The sequence below is a fragment of the Pantherophis guttatus genome, chromosome 2, assembly GCF_059756535.1.
Source record: "Pantherophis guttatus breed Tessera chromosome 2, ASM5975653v1, whole genome shotgun sequence".
In the NCBI taxonomy this organism is placed as follows: Eukaryota; Metazoa; Chordata; class Lepidosauria; order Squamata; family Colubridae; genus Pantherophis; species Pantherophis guttatus.
The window spans coordinates 202,090,503-202,105,214 of NC_142064.1; the positions used below are offsets into that span (position 1 = coordinate 202,090,503).

The 14,712-nt window shown below is 36.3% G+C and overlaps 1 protein-coding gene across 2 annotated transcripts in view; it reads right to left on the reverse strand.

Annotated features, from left to right (window-relative positions):
* Positions 1-362: 362 nt before the first annotated feature.
* The window catches only part of CLINT1 (clathrin interactor 1), an 89,340-nt gene continuing 74,990 nt past the window's right edge, over positions 363-14,712 (reverse strand). The window contains exons 9-12 of one of the 2 annotated variants that reach the window (XM_034401502.3): positions 10,838-10,918; positions 5,030-5,325; positions 3,941-4,145; positions 363-2,145 (exon numbers count right to left, since the gene is read on the reverse strand). In XM_034401502.3, coding sequence (XP_034257393.1) covers positions 1,778-2,145; positions 3,941-4,145; positions 5,030-5,325; positions 10,838-10,918 — 950 coding nt within the window. In that variant the 3' untranslated portion in view covers positions 363-1,777. The remainder of the gene's footprint in view (positions 2,146-3,940; positions 4,146-5,029; positions 5,326-10,837; positions 10,919-14,712) is intronic. The other variant, XM_034401511.3, reaches the window with a different exon arrangement.

Here is a 14,712-nt window from a genome sequence, read left to right on the forward strand (position 1 = left end):
AAACTAATTTAAACACACTGAATTGTTGAAAGATTAAAAACCGCAGTCAGCTAATTACACTCACTCTCATCTCTTATTCAGCAAATGAATCACTTTTCATTACCACTTAGCTGAAGTACATGAATTTCTGCCTAATTAGAAATGTTGTAGATGGAGCATTAGCAAGGCTGGAGTGGGTCAAGATATCTTGGCTGCTTCATTTTTAATTTTTAACAGTAGAGTCGGATAGAAAAGGTGGGTGATAAGAAGTCATTAAACATTTTTAAATTATTTATAAAAATTACTTTACCCAAATGATCCTTATTCCCCCCAACTGCTCTCATAAACATCAAATGGAATGAAAGGAAGAACAGCCCCAACAGTGCTTTTAATGAACACTTTAATGTTATGCATAACAGAACATTATGAGTACAATAGAAATAAATTTTAATCAATTTAATAGGAACAATAAAAAAATAAAGTAACCAACAGAAGAAAGGGGGAAGCAATGAAGTTTTAATACCTAGAATATAGTACTTATTTCAGTAGCAGCCCTGACTTTGCAAACATAAATTGAACTTCTGCATGCCAGATCAAAAATCATGATATGTGGGTGATCCTAAATGGAGGCTTTCTTTTAAACAGGTAAAGGAAAAAAAATCTTTCATTCATTCATTCACTTTTTATTTTCATTTGATTCATAAAATCTGACTGCTACAGGTTTCCTTTAATAATAATAATATATATATATTTATATATATTTAACTCCTCTCTATTGGATTCTGCAATTGCTAAGGCCATATTTACATAAAACAAAGCCAACAATTGTATAAAATCTAAAATTTAATGCTATTGGCTTGACAAAATGTTTGAAGATGATTACCATTAACTTAAAAGACAGTCATCCTCTTGTTGTTTTTTGTAAAGTTGCAAGAAAGAATGAATGAATAAACATTGCTGCCTTCAGACTATCGGTGATGTAAACAATAACCCCAGAGAATGCTAGGGAATATGCCACTGGCCGCTGATGCAGAACTGCAGAAAACAATTTTAAAAGAATTCCAAATTATACATAAAGAGTTCTCCAAAAGGAAACCATGTAGCAGTTCTGGAGAATATTTCCACCAGTCCTGTGCTGAATATTTTATAGCAGAACCTGGCAGGAACATCCCTCCCTGCCCCAGCTTTATTCGTAGGCAAATTGCTCGAAGAGGTCTATAATAAAAATTTGGACAGTACAGCAGTGTTGCTGGAAGAGTAGCAAAAGTATATATACATTCCAGGTCTCTTTGAATTAGCCATAATCACACATGTAAGCCATTTTGGACAAAAATATATATATATATTTTCTTATAAAAAATTGATCAGCATACTTTGACTTCAAATTTGACTCAGTGGTAGGAAAAGGAATGGATCCAATTAAGATAAAACAGATTCCAATGGGGGAAAAAGAAATCAAGTATAAAATTAGTTTCACACGTATTTACCCCCAAATTCCATTCTTCCCATAAGTTTCAAAGTTAAAACTGTTGCTGCTACCAGAAAAGCTTTGAATTGTCCCATTATAAAACATGGCCTAGACATTGCAGTGTCAATTCACTGGAAGAACATTCAATTCCAAAACTTGAACAAAAGTAGTTTTAGAGTTCAAAAAAATGACCTTTGGATTCTTATGTGGACTCCTTTAAAATAAGCAATAAAAAGAAGGAAAAAAGCATTTGATCAGCATTTTCCACCCTTATCCCAGCTTTATTTGTGCAGCTAAAATCCTTCATTCGATCTGATTGGTTTATAATCTTTATTTGCTAAAATTGGCAAAGTTGGCAAAGGCATCTTGCTTAGGTTGCACAGTTCCAGGAGTCATAGAGGATGCCACAGTTATATTAGAAACTCCCATGCCCATTGTACCCGACAAACCCATTCCAGAAGTTGGCATTGCCATGTTCACATTTATTCCCATCATGCCCTGGTTCATCATAGGGTTAGGGCCTCCCATGGAAGCCATCCCCATTGTGCTAGTCATTGCGGTAGGCATTCCCATCCCCACGGGAACAGGGCTGCCCATCAATGGGTTTGCTGGAGGTCGAAGAGGCATCATGCTGGGAGGTGAGTTGAGGCCCAAAGTTGCAAAATTCTGAGTCATCACATTCATAGGTTGTTGCATATCTGGAAGAAAAATGTGGTTTAAGTATAAAGCATTTGAAATGTTTGCTGTCTTACTTATTTAAGGCAAATCTTTTCTCTCTCTTTTCCCTGGAGGTCAAATCAAAGCTTCAAATAAATTAAAATTCAAGTCACAACCTCCATACCTTTCTAATATCTAATATTACTATATAGTATTAACTTCTACTTGTTGCAGATTTACTGCATCCAAATTTCGGCTTCTCTTTCTATTCCCTTAGCAAAATCTGTATCAACATGTTTTGATGTTGAATGATCTATACACCTATAGCACATTCCCAACCTCATGGGGGGGGGGGGAACTCATATCCTTTTCTGCTTGAATTTCCCTTATCTCTGACCGGACAACATTAGAATTAGGAAGAAGAGCAATTATTGCCTGGAGAGATGGATTTGGGATTTCCCAAGTGTTTGGGAAAAGAGGTCAACAAAAGAAGTAAATGGGTATGATATACCACTAGATTAAATATGGCTACACTTTGTGAGCTTTCAAGCTGACATCATCTCATTACTTACAATTGTGCTTGCCCCGCTGCCTAATGGCAAACTATAATGCATACTGATGGATTACAAAAGGTTCAGAACCAAAACAGAGAAATAAAGAGTTACCACTTTCTGATATTTGGAAATGCCATTCATGATGATGCTGTACATTTCCAACATTTAAAGATAGGTTAAAGCAAACATAAATCAACCAACCATGTAACTGTTGAGTACCACTAATTTATATTGTACAAAAGAACATAGCAGTGTGGGAACCAATTAATTCTAGTCAGTAGTTCCTGAATAAGCTTCATTTTCATTTCCAACATTCCTCAATCCAAACTCCTTTTGAATTGCTATCTATAAGGTAAAGGTAAAGGTTCCCCTCGCATATATATGCTAGTTATTCCTGACTCTAGGGGGCGGTGCTCATCTCGATTTCAAAGCCGAAGAGCCAGCGCTGTCTGAAGACGTCTCCGTGGTCATTTGGCCAGCATAACTAAATGCCAAAGGCGCACAGAACACTGTTACCTTCCCACCAAAGGTGGGCCCTATTTTTCTATTTGCATTTCTTATGTGCTTCGAACTGCTAGGTTGGCAGAAGTTTGGACAAGTAACGGGAGCTCACCCCGTTACGCGGCACTAGGGATTCGAACCCCTGAACTGCCGACCTTTCGATTGACAAGCTCAGCATCTTAGCCACTGAGCCACCACATCTGTGTTTAGTGACAAGCTTTACAGGAAGCATTAAAAGATCATCAGGCCCTTATTCAATTCATCTCAATACTGTCTATTTTTACTGGAAGCAGTTTGCCAACCAAAAGAATCAGCATTTTTTCCCTTGAGATTGTATTGGGTATCTTATGGGTACAAAATCATAATTTACTATTGAACTGGCAAAGCCTACATTTATTTGAAATGTAACATGAATTCTATTGAGAAAAAAATACTAGGAGCACTGAAACTGAAGTTATGTAAAGTATTTTCAAAATGGAGATAACTTTAATCCTACACAAACCCATTCAGAGCAGGGGTGAAATCCAGCAGGTTCTGGAAAACCGGTAGTGGAAATTTTGAGTAGTTTGGAGAACCAGCCAATACCAACTCTGACCGGCCCCTGAGTCGGGTGGGAATGGAGATTTTGCAGTATCCTTCCCTGCCACACCCACCAAGCCACACCATGCCCACCAAGCCATGCTCATAGAACCAGTAGTAAAAAAAAATGGATTTCACCCCTGATTCAGAGAGACCTGTTTTAGAAACATGCATGAACAGATAGGAGAGAATGGTTGCTTACTCTGTTGCTGAATCATTGTGTTCAGTGATGGTTGCTGGGGTTTTGAAGGCTGCATACCAGGAACTAAATTGTCCAAACTGATATTTACACTGGGATCGGACCATGTTGAAGGCAGAGTTTTGCTTACATTTTTGGGGACCATCTCTGTGCCCAGATTATATAGTGGATTAGGCTTCTGAATCATTGGATTAACACTTTGCAAAGGCTGGAAACATTGAAAAATTTTTTTTAGAGTTATGAGATTCATTCCTTTAATGGTCTAGAATTTGACACAGGAATAACCTACGAAGTTCGCACAGTATGGGATCACAGATCACAAAGGACACTGACAATTTAATTTAGGGGAGGCCTACCAGGATAGTAAGGGGTCTGGAAACCAAATTCTATGAGAAGCAGTTAAAAGACTTGAATATGTTTAGCCTGTAGAACAGATGTCCAAGTAGCAATATGATAATATCTGAAAAGGGAATTTACTTTTTTACCAATAGAAGTATTTGACTTATTCTTAGAGAATAAGAATTAGAGAATTAGAGAGGACGACTGGAACCAGTGGGATAAAACTACAAGGTTTTATAGTCATCAGTCAGAAACGATTTGGTGAATCCTACATTGGGCAAGTAGTTGGTCTACATGACTCTGAAGTCCTTCCCAACTCTTTAGATTCTGGAACTGAATCATTAGTTAATGCCAAGACCAGAAACTCAGAAAAATCCTCTTCTTTCTCCCAACCATGTTTGACCTCTCCAATTATTTTTTGAAATCTTTTTAAATTAGATGGAAATTTACCTAACTAAAGGACTAATATTTTGTAATTGAGCAATTCCCTCTTCAAACTCTTAACACAGGAAACAACTGACACTTTTTCCGAACCATTAAAACGTTACAGCTAGAAATTCTACAATATGTTCTGTTGCTCTAGAATGACTCTTTTTTCTACTTAAATGAATCTCAAAGAATAACGATCAAAGTAAAATAGGCTAGAAAATACTCAGAACAGATAAAATAAGCTAAGTATTTGTCTAAATTATTCAGACACCGTTTCAAACATAGAGAAAATGGCGATTAATGGCTTGCAGAACAATTATATACCTGTGACCTTGACATAGGTAGATTAATGCTGACAGTGTTAGAGCCCATCATGGAGAAATTCATGCTTTGAGAAGAGGTCATTGTGGCTTGGGAGGTGCCCATCAAATCAAACACGTCAGCAGAATTTGCAGCACCTGGAGACTGACCAAGACCCTGCTGACCAGAGCTGCCAAAGAGCTCAGCACCTGGCTGAGCAGAGCTACTGAAGAGTTCTCCAGCTGGAGCAGCTGGGCATGGAGCAACTTGGTTGAAGGCACTCCAGTCACCAAATTCTCCATTCCCGCTTGTAATTGTACCTGGAGAGGAAAAAGAAAAGAAACCCTTTGTAAGTCAAATAAATGCCCCCTTATAAGAACTGGTACAAATGGGAATTGACATTTGTCCACCCAGATTAACATCTGCAGGTAGAATCTCCATTTGGGCCCTACTCTCCCTCATGAATATTCTAACAACTTGAAAGTGGTAGCAAGAAAATGAGAAATTCACTTGCCAATAGCAGAAAGTATGGCTTGGATAGGTGACACCTGTTGACAGTTTATCAGTAGGATGCAAATTCCTGGACAGTATAACATCTAACCCACAAGCGCATGATAGATAGAGGAGGCGTCAGAGGTTCAGTATTTAAATTATTAGTACTGAAAAATGGTGAGCCTTAGGTAAAACAGAAAACACTGACTTAGGCTGAGGCTTTGAATCAATCACTATAAACAAGAATGGTCTCACGGTCGTAAGTAATAAAAACAGCAATTTGTTCAAACTCATCCGATTACATATAAATTATTTGCTTACAAAGAGTTATTAAATCAGTATAGCTAAGTGGGATACCAATAAAATAATGGCTTTCAAATTCAACTGCCTCTGGGTGTTTATCTCACCTCTGTTGTGCTGGTTGACAGCATTATATAGTATTTATTTAGCACTCTGCGGGTGCTTTGATAAATATGCATTTAAAGCTCTCGCACACATTCAAATCTTTCCACAGAAAATACTGACTAGCTCTCCAATTACTTCTGTTCTTTTTATAGAGGAATCTATTTCCATATTTTATAAAAGTACATATTTAACTTGAATAAACGTACAAGTAATCCCAGATATATGACCACAATTGGCCAGGAATCTCGGTCAATAAGTGATGTGGTCGTTAAGTGAGTTATCATGTGACTGGGTCTGATTTTTACAGCCGTTTTTGCCAGTCGTTCAACAAATCACTCAGTCACGTGAATCAGAGTTGTTCAGTGAATCTAGCTTCCCCAATTGACTTTGCTTGTCAGAAGCCAGTTGAAAAGTTTGCAAATCAAGATTACATGGCTGCAGGATGCTACAACTGTCACAAATGGGAGTTGGTTGCCAAACACCCAAATTGCTATTACGTGACTATGGGGGTGATGCAATGATTGTATTTTTAAGGACGGGTCATAAGCCACTTTTTCTATGGCCATTGTAACTTCAAACCATTGTTAAACCAATGGTCATAAGTGGAGTGTTACCCGCATAAGCAAACCTTATGATGAAACTGTAACGATGAAAGCAAAGCCTACTCTTTTTTAAAAATGTGAAGTAGATTTTGATGATAAATTTCACTCATTAGCCACTGATGAATATTATAACTTTTAGTCACACATAATGAAAGAAAATTTTGATCAATAAATGATTAACCAATCATTTTTGTCCCATACTTCAACCAGGAAGGTAATGGACAGCAATGTTGCTTATTATACAGATTTACACCTTGCAAGTAACATTTTATATTTAATATCAGGCAGGACTAAAAGGGAATAATTCAGGATTTTTTCATGAATTACATGGGATGAGTTTTACGAAACAAGCAATGAAAGACTGGGGAAATAGAAGGTCACAGAAACGAGACCCTTCTGACTGCAGAGTAATCCGACCTGTAGTGATAATAAGGAATTAGTGATCGACAAACTTGCAGATTATCTAGAATCTAATGTGCTTAATTATAAAGTTGCTGCAATAATTTATATCTCACTTCAGTAACTCTTAATATTACCTGTGCACCTGGGTACAAAACCCTTTATTTTAATTAATTTCCTTCCAACGATGGATTAAAATTTAAGTAAGCCAGGACGGGGAGGGAAAAGAAGATCTACACCTCTCTGCACAATGGTGCGCTTTAATGCTGCAAGTAGCAGGTTGAAATTCATTAGCTTGGGGCAATGATGAAACATTTGCTTTGATCTCCCTTAGAAAAAGGACTTTATTGGGAGTGTTTCAATTAGTCTTGCCTATTAAAAATGTAAGCACATTTAAAGTATTCCTGATGGGTAAGTAACTGCTGAATGTGTTGATTCTCCAGTTACTGGATGCTCATATTCCAAATACACATACAAAGGAGATGGGGAAATAGAAAGGTGTCTATTGCCATTCTTTGGGGAACTTTACACGAAAGATGATGAATCAACCAAGATTTCTAGAGGGGCTTTGTTGTTCGAGAAAGATAAATCATAATTGCCTGTTTGCATAATGGTGATCAGTACAGATTAATCACAGTAATAGTGATAAAGGAATATTATTAAATTATACTATGATATTTGCATAACAGGATTCAGCTATCCAAAACAACAGTTTTAATAATCTGTGAAGATTTAGGTAGAACAGTGCATGCTGAAGTATTTAAAGGCACAGTTCTTAGATCAACCCAGATCTTCTTTTCTCATAAAATGTAGTTTTGGTGATGAATGGAAAAAAAAAAAAGGACAGGCTTTAATTTAATCCATCCCAGGGCCTTTCTTGGGGAAGCTGTATACATTCTGGATCCCAGTGCATCAAGAAATCTATTCATCACATTTTTGGGGTGGTTGGGCCCAAGATATGGGAGGGACAATCAAAAGTCGTGCAGACCTGCTTCATGTCAAGTGCATTAAAGCTGCTTTGGGATCATAGTTAAATTGGTCTTTTTTGAAAACCACTTTTAACTGGGCTTAGCTCCCAACCCGTGACATGCTTTAATTTAAAAAGGGCATGGAATGTTTCCAGTCTTGACAGAGACAGTATGCCCTCTCTTGAAGAGGCCATCCTCAAACTCAGTTGTTTAAATAACTACTGCCCCATCTCCCTTCTCTTTTTAAGAAAAGTTTTTGAGAAACTGGTTGGACTAAGGCTTTTTGTTTCATGCGTACATGAAACTGCTGGGTGAGATAATCTATCAGTTTGGGATTTGATATCAGGAGTAAGAAATTTCAGGCCTTTTCCCCTCCACTGGACAATTTTTATTTTGCAAGAATCTTAAAGAAAAAATAATAATGAAAATAAGCAATTCTCTCTTTCCTTCTAAGACATGCAACTATTTTTAGGATATTTTTCAACACCACAAGATACAGAACCATGATTTATGGGTCTAAAAAGAGTTTTTGTGTAGATTTTTTTATTTTATTTTATTTTATTTTATTTTATTTTATTATTTTATTTTATTTTTTAATTTTATTTATTTTATTTTATTTTATTTTATTTTATTTTATTATTTTATTTTATTTTATTTTATTTTATTTTATTTTATTTTATTTTATTTTATTTTATTTTATTATTTCTATACCGCCCTTCTCCCGAAGGACTCAGGGCGGTGTACAGCCTAATTAAAAACACAAAGACAGACAGTATTTAAACTAATTAAAATTATTAAATAATAGGCCTAATTTATAAAACCCCAAATTTAAAAACCCAATTTAAAACCAATTAAAATCATTATATTGATAGCCCAGCCTGGCGGAATATAAGCACCATTATTACAGTTATCATAGCAAACAGAATGGAGTGTCCAAATAACATCTACACATGAAAGTATTAATTAATTAGTCTTAGGTGATGCCTGATTCCAAATCAACTCTGGCCAGCTCACACAGTAAAAACAAAATATTAAATATACTCTAGAAATCATAACATCATACATGAAACAAGGTAGTAAATATGGTGCACAACAACAAACATTGTATCACACAGCCATTTGCTGTCATTACTGAGACAATTCTGGGTTCTTGACTGTCCAGGGTGGATAAAAAGCAATGATTTAAGAAAATAAATTTAAAAAATTGGATTTCTTAAAAAATTAAATCTGATTTTTTAAAATTTAAATCATTTTTTTTTTATTTTTATCAAATTTATTTTAATAAAATGCTTTGGGAGTAAAAATCTAACTAAAGATAGTTTTCTATTTAAGATGCATTAATAATTTAGTTTATTCAGCATGAAATGGAACTTAGTTATGTAGCATGAAGCTGTATATTCTACAATATTTACATTTTTGGTAAACTCATTCAATGAATCCAAGCTCTGCAAGCTAAATAGGAAACCTTCATTTTGTTTGCAAATAATAATATTAAAGATTCTAAAAAGCCTTTTTACCAGTGATTTAAATAATGATTTAAGTTGTGATTTAAATTGGCTTGATTTAAATTAAATCTACCCTGTGACTGTCTAAATCTAGTCTTCTAACAAGTAGGAATAAAATGAGATTACGTAGTGGTATCAAAGTGTATTGACTGCTATTGCCCAGTCAATGTCTTCTGATTATACAGCAAAGACCGCAGCAGAAATACCAAGTTCACATCATTTATTCAATGGCTTTCTAAACATGCCATTCCACTTTTTAAATCTATTGTCAACAAGTATAAGGTTTTTCTACACAACCTTGCTTTAAAATCTATTAAGGCATTAGTAAATGATTATAAAATGTATTTATAAAGAAACCAAGGAGTTTTAGAATTAAAGTACTGGATCTAGAACTATTGCAAACACCAGAGAAATGCTGAGATCAGTTAAAATGTGTAAAATTTTTGAAAGCTTTCTAAAGCTGATTCCCTCCCCCCTCTCCCATTGCTTTCAAATTCTAAACAGAGGCAACGCATAGATGAACCCGTTCCTAATAAGTCCTGGGATTCAGCAACGAAGAGCTCTCTGGGAATTTCAGGTAACGCACATGACCCAAAAACAATGATGATACGTCATATTACCAGGTGCCAACACTTCTAACATAGTATCAAAACAAACAGCACCGATTATATGTTTATGCTATGAGAAGCCTTACAATTCTTGAGCTCCTTAAGAGAGAGAAAGGGAGGCATGAAACCTACAACCTGCGAGAGAAACTGCACAAATTTCCACAAGCAAGGGGGGGGGAAGTATGTGAGGAATGGAATTATTGATTAAGCACAATGGAGGCATAATAAATACCTTTGATATTTCCTAATTCTGAATGACTTGATCAACATAAAGATACTCAAAAGAGAATCGGAGGAAATGCGGTAAATTGAAACCTTGCAAAAATTAAATCTTAAAGATTTTCAAAACAAGCTATATTCTTATGTTATAAGAAGCAGAATAATAATACACTGGGGCAAATACTCTATTAGAGGGAGGACAACAATAAAATTTTCTCTGAATTGCCAACAGGTGGGTCTAAAGCAATGGTGGGGAAACCTATGGCTCCCAAACCCCCTATTGTGGGCTTTGATGCTCTCTAAAAGATGAGTGGCAAACCGCCAAAAAGCAGAGATGAGATTTCATGCAGAACCCTAACCCAAAGAAATCGTTTTTATAAGCCTCTGGAAAGGTTTAACACATTTAGAATGTATACCAAAATCAAACACAAAACCTCCTCCTGTCGGTGTGAATTATCATCCTGCCTACTATCACCAGCCTTTGGTGATTGTACTGAACAAACTGGATTCTTTTCTCATACTTAGATCAGCAGCTTTTTTAAAAAAAGCCCTCTGTTCAAACGAAAGGACTGGCTTTTGGTTCTAGCATAATAGCGATCAACAATTTTGGGGTCTATTCTGTTCCCTTTCCTACCTTGTGATGGGGGACAGCTTGCGGAGGCAGCTGCAGGAGAGCTGAAGTCAGCAAAGCCTCCAAAGAGGTCAGTGGAGCCACCTAAAACCAAAGGAATGAGAAGGCAGGTTGTCATGAAGAAAGCCAGAACCGCTTCCTTTGGTAAAGTTTACACATACTTTTAATAAGAAAAACCAAAGAGAATGTAATCTAGCACACATCTCACAATGGATACAGAAAATGGAAGGTCCATACTAATGCTGAAAATAATAGGAGAGAGAGAGAAAGCAGGGACAATAAACTACTCTTAAACAATGCCAATCCAAACTAAATATATAATGAGGCCCATAAACGGCATTTTCTCCTTTTATGTACAATATTAATCCAAATCATGCTGAATATTTTTCTTATATAGCTCAAGTCTATCTTATTATTTATATATTTATATAGAATGAAAAGAATTTTTAAGGCTGCATGATATAATCCTTGTCAAAACTCATAAAAAATTACTATAGACAAAAGGCTTGTTATTATAGTAGCAAAAGTTAAAACAATTCTAATCAAATAAGACACAGAATAATGGTTGGTTTTTTTTAAAAAAAAAATCCCCCTCTTTTTTGCTTATTATGCTGCCGGTCATACAACAAATTAAATCTTGAACAAGAGAAAGCATAAAAGGTGAACACACGATTCCACATCTTAAGTCATATACCGTATTTTCCGGCGTATAAGACAACTTTTTAACATATGAAAATCTTCTCAAAAGTCGGGGGTCGTCTTATACGCCGGGTGTCGTTCTCCTGTAACCAGGCAGACCAGCCCCAAAGGCTCTGATGAGCCTTAAATGGCTCTGGCGATCCAAACTCTTGACGATCTGCTAATCAGGCAACTCAGCTGGGATCGCCAGAGCCATGTAGAAGGAAAAAAGTTTTCCCCCTCCAGCTTGCTTACCTTAGCTGCTAGTCGCAACGCTTGCCTTGCTTCACTTGCCTGAATCCATTCCATCAGCAAGCAACTCCCTGCCTGCAATCAAGCAGGCAGGGAGTTGTGGACTTCAACTCCCAGAATTCCTCAGCCAGCAAAACAAAGCTGGCTGAGGAATTCTGGGAGTTGAAGTCTACAAGTCTTAAAGTTGCCAAGGTTGGAGACCCCTATTCTATTGGGTAAGTTTTTTCCCCTTTGGGATCTTTAAAAAAAATAGTTAATTGGGGTTTTTTTAGTTGTTCTTTTTTAGACCTAGCCATTTAAAGTTTAGGAAGTTTTAAATTTAGCTTTCATATAAAAATAAAAATAAAATAAAATAATATTTGTGCAGCTTTCTGAGATTTAGTGTGTTTTTGTAGTGTTTCACTCTAACTACACAAACACACAAAATCTCACAAAGCTGTATGTGGAATTTTGTATGTGTAAAGTGTGAAAGTTGGTTTTTTGGGGCTTTTTGGGGCTGTGTGAGGTTCCTGCTTGTTGCAGGGGCCATTTTGGGTCTAGCTGCTTTTACATTGTGGGTGAGCCAGTTGTGTTGTGTTGTGTGTGTGTAAAGTGGGAAAGTTGTTTTTTGGGGCTTTTTGTGGCTGTGTGAGGTTTCTGCCTGTTGCAGGGGCCATTTTGGGTCTAGCACAGCTGCTTTTACATTGTGGGTGAGCCAGTTGATGTTTTTTAATTTTTATTTGGTGTGCGTTGGAAGAGGGGTAGTCTTATATGGCGAGTATAGCCCAAACCCTATATTTTAACAGGAAAATTCGGGAGTCGTTTTATATGCCCAGTCGTCTTATACTCTGGAAAATACGGTAAAGTAAATTGGGCTTTATTTTTTATATGTTGACATACTCTCTTTCCAGCACTGAAACCATTTTATTCAAAAAGTACTTCAGTACTTCCAATTATTCTTCCCAACAATACTTTATCAATCAAAATAGAAAAATGTATTAAAATTCAGTTGAGCATAATCATAATACATTAGGCGTTTCACAGAGACTCTCAATCTAGAAGAACAAACCGTATAGCTTAGCACTACTATATATTTGGCGTTACCGGTTAGACAAGATTGATGGACAAAAATTGGGGCTGCGATACTTCAGGAGGATAGGCATAATTGGAATTAAAAAAAAAATCAGCCCCCTATAAAACTGCTATTAGACTCAGGAGAAAAGCTGCTCTTTAATTTTTTAAACCTGTATATGTTAATGAGCTTTTGCAGAGTGTTTATTTGAGCCAATGTTCATTGCTGCACAATCAACCTCTCATTAATATAGGAATTTGAGCTTCCTGGGCAATGTATTAATTAGCTCCTTTCTTCCCCTGAAAGTACTAAAAATTGGCCTTACTCTTCATTTGTCCTTAAAAAAATGTCATCTTTGAGTGGTCACAGCCTTATAGGAAGTAGTAGTGGCTCAATTATTCTACTTTTAGTGCCTGTGTACATTATATGGGTTACATCACAGCTGTTTAGCCTGCAGTGTTTAGAAACTAGCCAGGTGGGACTGTAACATCTGTGTTGCACTCAAACAACACCAGGGACAGTTTCCAACATCTGGTACCATTTCGGAATTGTCTTATAGCTGCAAGACATTCTGTTCCATCTGCTGCACTCAACTCAGTTAATTAAACTAGAACCATCTCCTTTTTTAATAAATGGCTAGCAGCAATAAAATGAATAATTCCCTTTCTACAACATGTGTACCTGTATTTCTTTTTAATGCCATTTGTAGTCAAGGTTAGGTTGGCTGGCTTGACTCTCAAACAGAAGCCTCTATTTTTGGAATGTACACTGATTTGTTATTAAGTACAAAATAGACTCCATATCTGTCTCAAATTCTTATATTGTTAATTTTTCTGTGATGCTTATAGAAAAGCAATGCTGGTTATTTTCTGGTACAGATTTAAAATAATGACAGGAGTGGGTGGGTTCATGCTAGCAATTTATAAAAGATGGACATCACCTCAGTGATTCAATTAGTTAGAGGCTGTGCAAGACACACACACACACAAACATACATACAAACAAAAGGACTAAGATGAATAGGAGTTATCATTGTACAATTTTATATAGCACATCTACTGTACATGCACTGTATTGTACAATATATGAGTTTCAGGAAAGTCTGATAACTAGAAAATTAGTCTTAAACACATATTTAAGACAACACAGGACAAAAGAACCCTAAATAATCAATTTAAGTGTCACCCTAGAATGATAAATACCAGCTAAATTCCAAGGTGAAATTGCTGAGGAAACTGCTAAATCTGTATGAAGAGCTCTGGCAGAAAATGAACAAATTCTTTGCAACATACATTTTCCTGTCCTTTTCTTTTACAGAAGTAAAACCTTAGACCTATTTTGTGGTATGGCCCATTTGGACCAATGCCAAGGACACGATAAGTTTCACATAGCCAAGGACAGTGCTTATCTGCTTATGAAGGACAACAGCTACATAAAAAGACTCCAGAGTGAACATGGTCATAATAAAGTAACTCTAAATGCCCCCTTAGGCCAGCAATGACATTATTTGTGGTAGCAAGCTAGTAATACATTTGATCCCTAGGACATCTTCTAAATGTTGATATGGTGTGGAAAGAGAGATAAGTCTATCTTCCATCAGAGCACAGAAAGCAGAATGGATTACCTTCCAGCGTTCAGCATTCAGAAGAAAGATCTACATACTCTGTTTTTATAAAGTGTTTACAGCTAATAATGCTAAAATGCTTCATCTGGTGTAATGGGGGGGGGGAAGAATTCAGTTATTAAACAAACTATATAGGATATGGTTTGAGAGTGGGATGCAAAGACTGTGGGATCCATGATATTCTCTGAGCTAGATTGTTTTATTGCAGATATTTCATTCCCAAACTAGGTAACATCATCAGTGGTAGACCAACCAAGCTCAGAGAGCACAAAG